Source organism: Suncus etruscus, chromosome 14 (assembly GCF_024139225.1).
Source record: "Suncus etruscus isolate mSunEtr1 chromosome 14, mSunEtr1.pri.cur, whole genome shotgun sequence".
NCBI lineage: Eukaryota > Metazoa > Chordata > Mammalia > Eulipotyphla > Soricidae > Suncus > Suncus etruscus.
This window is the reverse complement of record NC_064861.1, coordinates 86,098,631-86,113,531: the sequence shown is the minus strand read 5'-3', so window position 1 is coordinate 86,113,531 and position 14,901 is coordinate 86,098,631. Positions and strand designations below refer to the sequence as shown.

Sequence of the window (14,901 nt, the reverse complement as noted above, 5' to 3'; positions counted from 1 at the left end):
TGCCCTGTGTTCCAGGTCTCTCTGCGTGGGCCTGGTGAGCACTATGGGGGGATAGTTTCTGAACACCTGGGGGCCCTTGTATTAGTATAGCGCTGTTAGATTCCTGAACTGGGGTCACTTGAGAGGTCGGGGCCCCTGCTCACTCACACCCTCTTTCAAGGCAAAGGAGACCCCCCCCAGAAGTTAAGAGCAAAGTAGATTTTGGGGGAGGGAAACCCCCCACACTTGAGGAGACAGACTTTTTAAAGTGGTCTGAGGACCAGAGAGCAGGATGGAGTTGAGACATTGCAAAGAGAAAGAGGGAGGGAGGATGGTGAACTTTGCAGAGGAGGTGACCTTTGGGGGAGATTGAAAGGAGAGAGTGAGAGAGAGAAAGAGAATGGTGGGCTTCCCAGAGAAGGTGGCCTTTGGGGGAGATTGAGAGAGAGAGAAAGAGAAAAGTGGACTTCTCAGAGGAGGTGGCCTTTGGCCTCTGAAGGAAAATGCAAAAGCTAAGCCTGAGAAATGAGAACTGAGCTGGCAGGCAGCTGCTCCGACAGCAACTGTAGTAGCAAGAGGAAGGAGGCCAGTGTGGTTGGGAGGAAGCTGGCCAGGGGCGGGTGTTAGGCGCTGAGTCAGACCATAACACTCACAGGCTGGGGAGTAATAACAATTCTCCATGCCAGGTACAGGCGCCTCGCTCTGCATTCTCCCCGCAACTCTGCCCGCTTGCCTGTCTCTCTGAGGTCGGGGCAGCCACAGCCACGCTCCGTCTTGCCGACTCTGAGGGCAGAGGCGACCCTGGGTGCAGAGTGGAAGTTTCTTGGGCTCTTTAGAGCAGACGTCATTCGCTGGCGCCTGGCGCCAAGTCCATTTGATCCCAGATGTGATGGGATCATCACGTGGCGTGGCCCACCGAGGCTCAGGGCCTTGCTGGGGGTCCCCCAGGGCCCCTCAGCTGAGCTGGGGAGTGGAGCAGCTGGGGATTGAACCCAGGCTGACCCGGCCAGTGAGCTGGGCAGGTCCCAGGCACTGAAACCACCTCCCGGACCACAGCAGGCCTGTGGGGACTTGTGGCTGCCATGCCAACCGCACAGGTCCCAAATGTGACCACAGTCTTAGGTGTTCAGTATGCTCAGGTGGTGAAGGTGTTTGGGGGGGAGAGAGGGAGAGAGAGCCCAGAAGATCAACCCTGAGGAGACCCCATGACCTGAGTTTCCTTGAGCCATTCTGCCTCTCATCTTTCTGTTTTGTTTTGTTTTTTGGGCCACACCCAGCAATGCTCAGCAGTTACTCCTCAAAAATCACTCCTGGCAGGCTCTGGGGACCCTATGGGATGAATCAAGTGGGCCGAATACAAAGGCAAATGCCCTCCTCGCTGTGCAATCACTCCAGCCCGTCTCAACTTGGTGGGTTCTATCCTGGTTCCTCTTTGTTGCCAGCCCCTCCATTTGCCCTTGTCTCCCCTCGGTTTCAGTTCCCCCCCTAGTCCCTGCTCTGCTAGATCTGGGTGTGAACTTTGCAGGTGCTGAGCTTCCTGGCACCCCCAGGGGGAGAAATGAGGGTTGCTTCTTCTCCCCTCATCAGTCTGAGAGACTCGGGTTGAGGCAGTGAGGTAGGAGTTTTGTAGGTCAGGACTCCTTGCTACCATTGTCATCTGTTGTGGAAAGAAGTGTTGCAGAGGATTGTCCCTGAGGGTATACCCCGAGTCTGGGCACACACACACAGATGGATGTTGAAATATGCTACATCCAGGTCCTACCCCCTGCTGGCACCACCTGGTGCTCAGTGCATGTGGCTTCAGGGCCCCCAAGTGCTGTGGTGTGGTGCTCCCTGAACCCCACCCAGCACAGGGCCCTCTTGGCCAACTCTTGTCATGAGTGGCCCCTGATTCCCTGAGCACTTACTTCTAGGGAGTGAAACGGAACAAAACAAAGCAAATATGGGCAGAGTCCTCAGACCCTGTCACTGACAGACCCACACTGGGCAAGCTCCTATAGGCTCCAGAACTCCGACACAGCCCGAACAGGTCACCTCATACACTCATTTCCTCCCCCCAACCCACATTCACATATCCCCACCTCAAACCCTCAGACATTCAGCCCCTTACACAGTCTTCAAACAAATGCTCACACACACCCTCACACCCCTCATGTATATTCAGCCCCTTACTCAATGCAGATTCATGCACCTGAGATATGCACTCAGCCTCATGAAGACTGACCCCCCTTCAGACACGCACACCCCACAATGCCTCAATGTAACTCCTTTAACACCCTTAGTCTCTTAAACTCACATCCTCAGTCCCTCATAGACAGACTCACAGACAGACCCTCACAGATACACAAACTCACCGACCCTCACACATACTCGGAGACCCTCAGACACAAAAACTCAAACTCACAGATTGACAGACCCTCATTCTCATAGACCTTACAGATCCTCACAGACAGACCCTTACATACAGCCACAAAGATCCTCAGACTTTCATAGATACAGACTCACAGACACTCAATGACCCTTACAGACACACAAATTCACTGATACACCCAGAATCATAGACACGTGACGGACACACACACACACACACACACACACACACACACACACACACACACAGCTTGTCACACTTGGTCAAGCAAAATTCTTCTCTGGGACATGACAACCCAAGCTGAGCCTTCCATTGGCAGCAACAAACACAAATCACATTCCAGAGGGTCCGGTCATGGTTCCCACACAGCAGACTCTTGAGACGGTGCATATGCACCTCCCAGCATCAGAGCCCCATCAGGAAATGAAGCAGAGGCTCTGGCTGGGACCCACGACAGTGACAAACATCCTCCTGGGGTCACGGTCATGAGCAGGTCCTGAATGCACGCACATGGCCGACGTGGCCCAGTCGCACCCAGACACGCCACACATCATGGTCTCACAGCTGGTCCTGCCCACTCAGTCTGACATCTCCTGGGCCCCCCACGCTCTGGTCTGGGGAGTCCCCCTGGGCCACACAGACACGGCCGCTGACCCATCATCTCCAGACACTGTCACACCCCAGCCAGTGGCTCCCACACCCAGGCACAGCCCCAGGGCTGTGGCCCTTACATGCCCGGCCAGCTCGGGTCTAGACCCAGGACAAGTCCCGGCGCACAGACGGGGCTGCCCGGCCCTGGGCACGCCCTCGTGACACCCGCCCACCTGCCTGGCAGCTGGCACTGGGGGGGGGCACCAGGGAGGGGGGAAGGTGCAGTCTCAGCAGCTTCCCCAGGGCCGCGTGCGCACCCCTGCCAGGCTACCCTGGCACCCCTGGCCCTGCTGGGTGGCCCAGCCCAGTCGGGGCAAGTCAGTCCAGGCCCACAGCCAACCACTGGGGCGAGCCAGGGGGTTTGGGGTGCCCCGCGCCCCTCCCCCTGCCTCTGTGGGCAGTTGGGGCGGGAAGTCGTGGGGGGAGCCTGGGTTCCGGCTGGAGCCCCAGCTTCCTGTCCGGCCCCCATGGGGCAGGAAGCAGGGGCCAGGGGAGGCCAGCTCAGGCCTTCCTGCCCCCTCCCCCGGAAGGACCAGCATGGGGTCCGAGCGAGAGGTGGGGGCACAAAGGGGGGCTGAGAACACCCCCTACCCTGGGGCCAGATCAGTGTTGTTTTGGGTTTCCCAGGTGGGGTTAAGGGTGCCTGGCCGTGTGTGTCTGTTTGCATGTGTCTGCATGTGTGTGTGCATCTGCTTGTCTGTGTATATCTGCATCTGCGTGTGTCTACATGTGTCTCTGTGTCTGTATCTGCTTGTGTCTGTGTGTATATGCGTCTTAACATGCTGGCCAGGTGGGGGTGCAGGCATGTGGGTTATATTTGGGGGAGCGTCCCAGTTAGTACTCTGCTCCGTGGGTGTGTGACAAACTGCATTTCCGGCCTGGCTGTCTGCTTCCTGTGGGTCCCAGGTACATGCTGGGGTGACCAGGAGTCAGTCAGGTCCCATCCTCCTACTCCTCAAGTCTGTCTAGCAGCCGTCGTCTTCCTGGTCTGTCTGTGGGCCAGTGCCAGGGATCGAGCCTGGGGCCTTGTGGGCACAGCCATGCATCCTGGTCTCCTGGGGCTGGTCTGAGTTAGAGGCGGGGAAGTGTGTAGCATTCCCCCTGTCCTTGGGTGTCTCCCCCTCAGGATCCCTGACATTGGGGGTGTCTGCATCTGGCTGGGCCTGCATGTGAGTGGGGTGCCAGGACATCCTTGGTGTGCCTGCACCTTTGCCCTCAGGCATGCTGGGGTTTTCCAGGGTGGGGTGGGGGGCCACCGTGTATCCCCGCTGCCGAGGCCACTGGCATCCTGTGTGTGGCGCCCAGTGGCCGCTGGGCTGAGTGGAGGCTGCGCCTTTGGTGTGTCCCCTTTGCTGGCTGGTGCCACGCTGGCTCGGCTGGCGGTGGCGGGCAGGGCAAGGGCTGTGGTGGGCACTGGACCTGCGCCCGGCCTGGGTATAAATATCCCGGCTGCTGGTGGCTGTTTACTCGGGCCAGGCCCGGGGCGGCCACAGCCAGGCAGGGCCCGGCGGCGGGGGCGATCAGGCCACAGCTCAGACACTTATTCTGGCCAGACAGGCGGGGGCAAGGCAGTGGCCCCTCATTCTGGGCTCCCGGGGGCCACGGGGAGCCTATCCTGGACGCCTCTGCCAGGCTCCCCAGCCTCAGGGACAGAGACCCAAGTGGGGGTGGCTGGGAGGCCCCAGGGAGATGGATAGGAAAAAAGGGGGGAGGAGAAGCAGGAGCTGGGCGGGCAACGCCTCCCCAGGAAAGGGACAGGGACAAGTTCAGACTGGGAATGGCCAGGGAGAGGGCAGAGGCGCAGGGAGGAGAAAGGGATGAGGACAGACAGGGCCCCAGGTGCAGAGGGCAGAAGTGGGGGCTGAGGTGCTGGGCTGGCAGATCCCACCAAGGTGTCAGACAGGCAGGAGACACAGGGTGGGGACCGGATGTCCGCCAGCCCACCCCTAGTCAGGCCTCTCTCCCTGACTCAGCCTCTCCGCCCACCCAGGCCCCAGGACTGGGGGCACCTCAGGGCCTCAGTGGCTCCCAGTGGGGACAGGGGGTGTGTCTCGGCCTTGGGCCCCCACAGGCCCCACCTCTGTCTCCTGGCCACCATCTGACTAACTGGCAGGCTCCAGGCCACCTCCCTCACAGCTTCCTGTAGGGAACACAGGGAAGACAGCCGAGGTGTATCACAAAGGGGTTTAATGAATGACAGACATGACCACAAACCCAGCGGGGGCCTGGTCCCTGGCATAGACCCTCCAAGGACAGGGGGCAAGCACCGAGATAAATGCTCTAATCCTTGTTCCGGGTGGGGGCTGGAGTGGGGAGACCTCAGATGCAGGGCCTGGGAAGGTCTGGCCTGCCCCTCGCTGGCTGACTGGTGTTTTGGATTTTAAGTGCAGGGGGTTCGTGGCCCAGCCCCCTGCAGCGCCTCAGGCCTGTGGTTTCCCCCTGGTTCTGGCTAGCCCAGAGGGCAAAGATGAGCCCTAAGCTGGTGTCAAAGACCATGGCCCCAAGAGGCCTGGGGTCCCCTCTCCCTGGGGTCCCACTGACGGGGCAGGGTGCCTCCACTCACTGGAGCCAGGGGTCCCCTGGGTCCACCCACTGACCCTGGCCTCTGGGGCGTCCCCCAGCAGCTGGACCCTGTGTGTGTCCTGGGGGAGCAGCTGGAGGTGGGGGCCTGGGAAGGCGGGATGCCTGGGTTCCCACAGGCTGAGGCTGAGTCACAGGCGGCCATCTGGCTCCCATTAGCCCGGGCAGGCGGCGAGGGGCTCGGCGGGGCGGGCCTGTGGCCGGCTGGGGGCCCCCGGGAAGGCTGTGAGGCTGCGTGTGGGGATGACTCAGGCCCCATGATAACAGCCTGCGTCTTCAGGGAGTGTAAACAGGAGAGGGTGAGGGAGGCAGAGGAAGGAGGGAAGGGAAAACTGGTGCTGGCTGAGGGGGGTTGGAGGGGAGGGTCCCCCCCCTTCCCCTTCTCTGCAGCACCCCCAAGACTGTGATCGCTGGTGCTGTCCATGTCTGACCCTCCCATGCCAGGAACCTGGTGGACAGGAAAGGACAGGTGGCCCCTAGGCCCTGGATGGTGCTGGCCACGGTCCTTAGCTGTGGGGGAAGACTGGAACCAGAGTGTGAAATGGGAAACAGATGTAGGGACAGGGACAGGGACGGACAGACGGCAGGACCCCAGAGGTGCGTCCTGGGTCTGTGGAAACCGGGAGCACTGGCGGAGGTGAAAGATGTTGAGGCCACCAGAGGTGGGACTGGGAGCAAGGTTGGGGGACCCCAGCAGCAGGATGGGGGCCCCGTTAGGTGCCTCAACCAGGCCCAGTCTCCTCAGTCCCTGTCCAGCTCGGGGCTGGGTGCATCCTCAGGCTCCTCCTCATCGAAGTACCGCTCCTCCTCGTCCCGGGCCACAATGTCCAGGTTGTCGAAGTCGGGGTTGTCGTCCACTGCACTGCAGGGGGACGGGGCTGTCAGAGGCTCCTGGCCACTCTCTCAGTCACCACCAAGTCAAGGCCACCCACGGATGGTGAAGGAACCAAATGGTTTCAGGGTCCCCGGCAAAGGGTTGTTTTCTACAGCCAACAGAACAAGGCTGATGGTGAGCCAGAGGCCAGGGTTCAACCCAGCACTGAAATGGAGGTAGCCCCTGGACTGTGGGTGTGGCTGAAAACAAAAGGTCCTAGAAGGTAACTCTCATCCCAGGGCCCAGTGATCAATGCTCACCTGCTGGCCTACATGCCCCCAATGTCCTGTCTGTTCATGGACATAACCCTGAACTTGGGGGATGATCTGCTGCCTGACACCCCATCCAGGCCAAGAACCCTGGTAGATAGAGGATACAGAGCCCTAAGGGCCCCCCATATTTCCTATGGCCCACCTCAATGCCTCTGGGCCTGCCCCTGCGCTAGAAAGTACCCCAGTAGGGGAACTCCAAGCCAGCAATGTCCCCTGCTCCTTTGGATACTGGACCCCAACCCACATTTCCTATTTTTCACTCTGGCACCGGCTCCTCGGGGCCCCAGGCTTTGAGGACAGCAAGGTAGTGTCAGGCGTAGGCCCTCTGCAGTGTATGGCTGACGAGCCCCTGGGCCCCAGCTCTGGAGTGACTCCCTCCCTCCCACCATCCTTCTCAAAGCAGGGGCTCTGGTCTCAGCCCGAGTCACACTGAAACAACAAATCGCCCGCTGATCCTGGTGGGGGGGGCACTGGGGTCCTGGAGGGACCTTGGCACGATACACCCCCAGGCCACCTTCACCCCAACAAAAACATTCACTCCAAGTTCTCCCGGCAGGAGAACAGCTGAGCTAGCCCCTAAGCCCTGGCAAGCCTGCCTCCCACCCATGCTTCTCCCGTGGACCCCCCCAGAAGCAGGCGGTGCGGCCGCGCAGGCACCTGTAGTCGAAGTCCCCGTCGCGGCCATCGAGGAAGCGCTGGTGCATGCGGCTGGTGAATTCCTCCCGCAGGATCAGCCGCTCCTCCGAGTCGGGGACCCAGGTCTCCGCATCACTGGTGGCAGCAGGGTCTGGAGGGGAGATGCCCAGTGAGGGGGCGCGAGGCACACAGGTCCCCCGGCGGCTGTGGGAGAGGGGAGCCCGAGTTCTAGGTGACGGGCCTCTTGGGGTCCTGGCGGGCAGGACTGGGCACTGGGGAAGACAGGGAGGGGATGTTAAGGCCCGGCCCCTGGGGCCCCTGGCATGCCCTCACCTTCCTCGTCGCTGCCACCTTCGTCCTCCTCCTCCTCCAGGCAGGCCTCCTCCTCCTCTTGCTGCTGGAGCAGGCGGCGTTGCAGCTCGCGCTCCTGGAAGGACTGCAGCAGCAGGTCGGAGAGCGGGCAGGCGGCGGGGGCCGGGGTGCCAGGCGTGGGTACGGGCGCGGGGGTGCGGGCGCTCAGCTCCTCGGGGCTCAGGTACTGCCCGATGTACTGCTCGTACAGCAGCGGCGCCCGGAAGCGCATCTGCTCGTCGCTGAAGTACTCGCCCCCTGGGGGGAGACGGGCGGGCGTGAGTGAGGGGTGAGGGTGTGCCCCAGCAGGGAGCCCAGGCTGCTGCAGAAAGGTGTTCCGTCCACACGGGGGCGCCCGCGCACAGACCCATGAGCTCTCTCCCTGGAGTAGGAGCTGAGAGGCGCTGCCATAGCCTCGGATGGATGCCCAGGCCCCCTTGCCCCTCATTTCCTTTCCTCCCTTGTCTCTGCCTGGCACCCCCATTCCCGTACCTTTTTCCATTTCCATTTTGGGTCACAACGGTGGTGCTCAGGAATCACTCCTGGCAGGCACAGGGGGGACCATGTGGGATGCCCTCCCCGCTGTGCTATGGCTCCAGCCCTGGAATCTATAATTTCTTTGTGGCTTTCACGTATCTGCTCAGGAAGGCCTGGGTGTGCTCAGGTGATGCTAAGGGGGATCATATGGAATGCCCGGAATTGCACCCGGGTCAGCCAGATGCAAGGCAAGAGCCTTACCCATGGGCCTGGGTGTCTGAAATAGTGATTTGGCCCCTGGACAAATACTGATATGCTTATCCCTGGGCCCTGCTTTGTTTATTTATTTGTTTGTTTGTTTTTGAGTCACAGGGTTTACTCCTGGCTCTGCGCTCAGAAATGGCTCCTGGCAGTCTCAGGAACATATGGGATGCCAGGATTCGAACCGGGCCCTTTCTGTGTTGGCGCATGCAAGGCAAACACCCTACCACTGTGCTATATTGCTCCAGTCCCGCTTTTTGTTCGTCGTTTTTTTTTTTGTTTTTGTTTTTGGGTCACACCCGGCAGCGCTCAGGGGCCACTCCTGGCTCTATGCTCAGAAACCACTCCTGACAGGCTCGGGGGACCATATGGGATACCGGGATTCGAACCACCGTCCTTCTGCATGCAAGGCAAACACACTACCTCCATGCTATCTCTCCAGCCTCTACACTCAGTAGTCTTCAGGGACTACTTCCAGATTGGGGGACAACCACAGGGTGTCAGGGATTAAACCTGGGACCCCCACATGCAAAGCAAGTGCTCTACAACCCTGTGCAGGTCCCGAACTCAAATCCCTTCCCTTTTCTTTGGCTTTCCCAGTGGTTCCCAATTAGAACCATTATTAGTAGCCTGGGTTGGGTGGGTGCGCAGGGCTCAAAATGGGGTCATCAGCTCAGTATTAGGGCCTGGGCATACCTGGGCCACTCCTTCCTTCCCTGCATGCCCTGAGAACCATGTAGTGACCGGGAATCAAATGCAGGTCAGCTGCAGGCCAGGCATTGTGGCCTCACTCCTGCACTATCTCACTGACTCCCCCAACCCTTCTTTTTTGTGGTGACAGGGATCAAAGCGTGAGCTTTACTACAGAGCCTCATCCCTGGCCCCTTCCTGCTTGTTACCCACAGCCTCTTTCCATCCCTTCACGTTTTTCCCAGCTTCCTACTTCCTGTCCCCCGCCCATGGTCTCTAGCCTTCTGTGCTGCTCAACCCTTGTTTTGGCACCTTGGATGAGCTCCCGCAGGGCAGCGTATCGCCGGTTCCGAAGGCGGGTGTGCAGGGTGCGGGGCCGGGCGGCGCCCTGTCGGGCCACCTCGGCACAGTAGAAGTCGGCCCGGTGGTCACCGCGCAAGTGTCCGAAACAGGCCAGGTGCTCCTCGCGAAGCCCTGTGCGGAAGCGCTCCAGGAAGACCAGCGGCTTGTCCTGGTACAGCCGCCCCAGGATGGCCACCTTCTGGGGCTCCGTCAGCTCGGGCTCGCCCTGCTGCTGGCTGCACACTGGCAGGCGGCTGGCGGCCACGGCCCGCAGCATGGCCCTCACTGCCGCCTTCTCAGTCCCAGGAGGCACATACACGCCATTGATGTCGTCCATGTCATCATCACCAATGTCGTTGCCATTGTCCAGGGCCTGGGGCTCTCCCTTGGTGGCTTCTACTTTGTCTTGGTGTCCGGGAGGGTTAGGCCCTTGGCTGAGCTCCCCCCAGTGCTCCAGGCAGCCTGTGGGGAGAGGGGGAACTTTTAGCAAAGTGGGTGCCCATTCTACTCTAGGCTCAAATAATGACAGCATGTCCCAAGTTGATAGTGTATGAGGGGACAAACGCTCAAAATTGACAACATAATCATGAGACAGCGGGGAGGGTGCTGGCCCTGCACAGAGCTAACCAAGGTTCTATCCCTGGTGCCCTGTAAGGTCCCCTGAGCACCACCGGGTGTGGCTCAAATACCCCCTATTACCTTTCCCAAACCAATAATTACTGGGCTGAGAGATGGACAAGAAGTGCTTGCCTTGATTCCCAGCAGTTAGTGGTTCCCCAAGCGTCACCAGGAGGGATCCCTGAGCAGAGCTGGGAGTAGCCCCTGAGAATCCCACCCCCCAAAAATAGAGGAGTGGTCAGGATGGAGAAGAGCAGTCAGGGGTTCTAGACATACTGTTTGGGTTCAAACCCTAGTACCACACGGTCCCTTTTGAGCATCTCTGTGTATAACCCTGGTGACCCCTAGGACCTCAGGATACAGGGAGATCCCCAGCACAGCGGAGCCCGAGCAGGCTGCATTTTCAGGGTCTCTACACAGGATTGCAGCCCTGGTGGTGCCTCTCAGGCCACCTGGGTGCCAGCTAAGGATTCCGCCTCTCTACCCCCAGTGCCTGCAAAACGTGCGTTTAGTTCCAGTTGATATGCTGAAATCTAAAGGAGAAAGGATGGAATTTTGGGGGTGTGTGCTGAATGGGTGGGGGGGAGAAGCTACAATTTTTAGGGCAGAGAGGGGCAGAGCCCATTTCATTCATGACTCAGCCCCTGCCGAACCATTAGTAGTAGCCTCACTGGCTTGGAATAAGCTCAGTCTGTCTCTCCTGTGCCCAAATCCATGCCAGGCCCTGGGCTCAGAGACAACTGTGGCCCTTGCACTGGTACCAGGAGGGCAGGCTCGTGAACTACACGGGACGTAGCAGCCTGGGTGAGTCGCTTCAGCTAGCCCAGTGGGGCAGGGAATATCTGCAGATGTAAGGCAAGAGAAGGCTGAGCAAGGCCAGGGCAGGGCTGTGGAGGATGGGCTAGAATAAAGGTACAGTGAAGGATGTTGAGGGGCTGCGGCTTGCGAGTTCTTCAGGTCTCTGGGGGTGGTGACTGGCCACATGGTCCCTAAGTGAGCACAGACTGAAGCAAGAACGAGAAAAGGGGGCCAGAAAGATAGCATGGAGGTAGGGCGTTTGCCTTGCATGCAGGACAGTGGTTCGAATCCCAGCATCCCATATGGTCCCCGGAGCCTGCCAGAAGCGATTTCTGAGCGTAGAGCCAGGAGTAACCCCTGAACGCTGCCGCGTATGACCCAAAAATAAACAACAACAAAAAGAATGAGGGAAGGCGCCAAGGCCAGCATGGACAGTATTAAGCGCCTAGGGGGGCATCTAAGAGGCTGCTGTGTGTATCAGCAGAAATCAAACCAGAATTCAAGGGATGAGAAGATCAGCCGGGGGCTGTGAGTTGATGAAAAATGGTCCCTGGCCCCCTGTAAAATAGTGCCAGGCAGCAGCAGAGGTTGCAGTGATGGGGGGGTCCCTCGGCTCAGGAGCAAGTGACAGGCCCTCCCTTCACCTCTGACGGTGCTCCCCACAGTCCCGCCACACCTGGGCCTCAAATCAATGACACTGATCCCAGACTTTGGGCCTTCAGATCTGGGGGAGAGGGGCTGCAAAAACTCAAGAGTCAAAGCGCAACGCCGGGAACGGGAGAGACAGAAAAGAAAGGCAGGGAAATGTGAAGGCGGGAGAGGGGTGGCTCGGTTTGAAGCCGGGGGTGTGTGGTCGTCGGGACCCCTTTCGGGGTGCAGTTAAGATACGCAAAGAACATCCCCACCCAGGGCCCCAGAAATGGGATCTGGAAGGCGGCATGGAAGGAATCAAGAGGCAGATTGGGGGGGTGGTGGTTTGAAACACTTTCACACTTTACTGTGGGTGAAGTTCAGACGGAGTGCATTGCATTTTGGGGTCCTAGAGGAAGGCGAGGCGGGGCGGGGTGCAGGGGCCCCGAGAGGGAGCCGGGATGGCCCGGGGTCAGGGGTCAGAGGTCAAGGGTCAGAGCCGGCTCGCCGAGGCCCCTAAAGCGACGGGCGCGCCGGCAACTCGGCGGCGCCCGCGCAGGGAGGGGTGAGGGGCTGGGGTCCCTCGAGTCCTGTATCTACGGGGTCTCGCCTCCCACCTCCCGCCGCCTCCCCTCACCTTCCTCGGCCTCACGGGGCGCCGCCGCTACGTCCATCCCGACGCTCCAGGAGCCCCAAGCGCCGCGGTCGTACGGCCCGGCCACACTTCCGGTGCGTGGCGCGCAACTTCCGGCGCCGCGCACTTCCGGGTCCGGGTGCTCCGCGGGGGCCCCGCAGCCACGTTCCGGCCAGAAACGCACCGCCTGCGCGTGCACGTCCAGGGAACAGCCAGCGGGAAGGAAAGAAGAGGCCGTGGGTCCAAGGGAGCCAGGAGGGCTTTGAGCAGCCTTCCCCCACCCCCTTTTTGGGCACCCCCGGCGATGCCCAGGACTTACACCTGGCTCTGTGCTCAGAAGTCACTGTGCTGGCATTCCCAGGGATCGAACCCGGGTCGCCCGCGTGCAAGGCAAAGCTCCAGCCCCCTGAACAGCCTTTTTGTTTGTTTTTAGGTCACACCCGGCGACGCTCAGGGCCACTCCTGGCAGGGTCGGGGTGGGGACCTTCTGGGATGCCGGGAATCGAACCCGGGTCTGTCCCGGGTTGTCCGCGTGCAAGGCAAACGCCCTACCGCGGTTCTTATTCCTGCACCCCTGAACAGCTTTTTTTTTGGGGGGGGGGTTTGGGCCACACCCGGCGATGCTCAGGGGTTACTCCTGGCTTTCTGCTCAGAAATAGCTCCTGGCAGGCACGGGGGACCATATGGGACACCGGGATTCGAACCAACCACCTTTGGTCCTGGATCGGCTGCTTGCAAGGCAAATGCCGCTGTGCCATCTCTCCGGGCCCCCCTGAACAGCTTTTTAAAACGTTTCGCTGGGCCAGAGAGATAGCATGGACGGAGAGCGTTAGCCTTGCATGCAGGACAGTGGTTTGAATCCCGGCATCCCTATGGTCCCCCGAGCCTGCCAGGAGCCATTTCTGAGCTTAGAGCCAGGAATAACCCCTGAGCGCTGCCAGGTGTGACCAAAAACCAAAAACCAAAAAAAAAAAAAAAGGACCGGAGAGATAGCATGGAGACGGCGTGTGCCTTGAATGCAGGGCGGTGGTTCGAGCCTGCCAAGGGCTATTTCTGAGCGTAGAGCCAGGAGTAACCCCTGAGCGCTGCCAGGTGTGACCAAAAACAAAAAGCCACCAAAAACGTTTCGCTGTCATTCGTCCGGTTAAGAAAACTTTGGGGTGGAAGGTCACCTCCTAGGGTCCCCAATTTGCCCTCGATGATGGCTAGTCACCAGCGAGCATTTGGGTAGCCTTTTGTCAACTGGGCGAGCCTGGCCCGCCCAGACCTTCGGCAGAAAACCTAAGTTAGGCCTGAAGGAAGGAGGTAGGGAAAAATCCGAAGTGACCCAGAGAACGCGCGGGGAGCCCTGGTCGGTGCAGACTCTAGTGGCATCATGAACGGGAAAGTTCCAACTTGAACAGAACTTGGAGTTTCAGAGCTTTGTGCAAAATCCCATGCACGTAGCCAACGATTTTCGAAGGAGTGTTGAGACTTGGAGGATGCGGTTTCTAGGGGTCAGGCACGACAGATCTTGTAAGCAGGTGCAGCGGGAGCTCCTGCACCCTGTGGAAGCTGGTAAGTGACATGGGGAAACCGGAGACCAGGACGGCTACACAGAAACTTGCCAGAAGCAAGGGGGTGGGGGGAAGCCCCCCGCGTCTGCATTCTCGAAATAAGGGATCTGCTTTTAAGCGGCTCTCAGGTTTGACAATACTGGGGAGTCGCCTGGTAACGTGCCTTACCCGAAGGGGCCAGCAGAGGGCGCAGGACTGCCAGGGAAAAGGTTTACATTTTCTTTTAGCCCAAAATGCAAACCGTGGCAGCCACTCCTCATTCATCAGACCCACCTCTGAACTCTGAACTAGTTGTCCTTTCCCCCTTCTGTTTCTGAGTCTTCCTGTGAAATGGGATTGGAATTGAGCGCATGACCCTGGGACAGCAGAGTCCATCATTGGTCTGAGGAATCTAGCAGGCTTGAAGAAACGCGGTGCAAAGGATGGGCTGCAGGGCAAGATTTTTATTTTGGCTCACAAATTTCCATGGGCTGGAGTGATAGCACTGCGGGTAGGGAACTTGCCTTGTATGTGGGTGATGTACAAGGGTTTGACCCCTGGCATCCCATATGGTCTCCTGAGCCTGCCAGGATTGTAATCCCTGAGCACAGTGGGGTTGGCCCCCAAACAAAAATTCCCTGGCAGGAAGGAGGGTTTTCAGAGGGCTGGAGCACAAGCACGCAGCATTTCTGGATTCAGTCCTCAGCAGATCATAATCCCCTGAGCACTGGCTGGTGGGTGTGTCCCCAAAACAAAATGAACAGAAAAATACCAAAACTCAAAAGGGCCAGGACAGGCCCTAAGATGGTGCCTCAAAAGAACCACTTGGGTCACTGACGTGTCCCCAGGCCTCCTTGAGTACTGCTTTGAGATACAATGCCAAAGTAGTGTGGTCAAAAAGCCCCCCACCCAAAAAAAAAAAAAAAAAAAAAGGAAACCTCCCCAGGAAGCTCTATAATTTTTGATTTGTCTTGCCTACCTGAGTCCCAGGAACCCAGTGAGAGCAGGTACAGGACCCTTGTTTCTGTGATCTCCAGAAAAGGAGAGAAACAGCAAGTCCTGGTATGTTCTGGCTGGAAAAGGCAGTTCCCGGGACCCCACTAGCATGGACCCAGTAGGATGGGTGAGATGGTCCCATCCCATTCCACAAGCCAGACCTTCACATGCAGTCTGGCCACCAATGGACTAGCCTTGGTCTCTGC

At 59.1% G+C, this 14,901-nt stretch overlaps 1 protein-coding gene across 1 annotated transcript; it reads right to left on the bottom strand.

Annotated features, from left to right (window-relative positions):
- Window positions 1-5,180: 5,180 nt before the first annotated feature.
- CCDC97 (coiled-coil domain containing 97) lies at window positions 5,181-12,240 on the bottom strand. The gene is made up of 5 exons (XM_049787196.1): window positions 12,168-12,240; window positions 9,455-9,946; window positions 7,697-7,972; window positions 7,385-7,514; window positions 5,181-6,443 (listed from the first exon to the last, which is right to left on the bottom strand). The coding sequence occupies exons 1-5, from the start codon at window positions 12,202-12,204 to the stop codon at window positions 6,323-6,325; spliced, it is 1,056 nt and encodes a 351-aa protein (XP_049643153.1). The 5' UTR covers window positions 12,205-12,240; the 3' UTR covers window positions 5,181-6,322.
- Window positions 12,241-14,901: the final 2,661 nt, after the last annotated feature.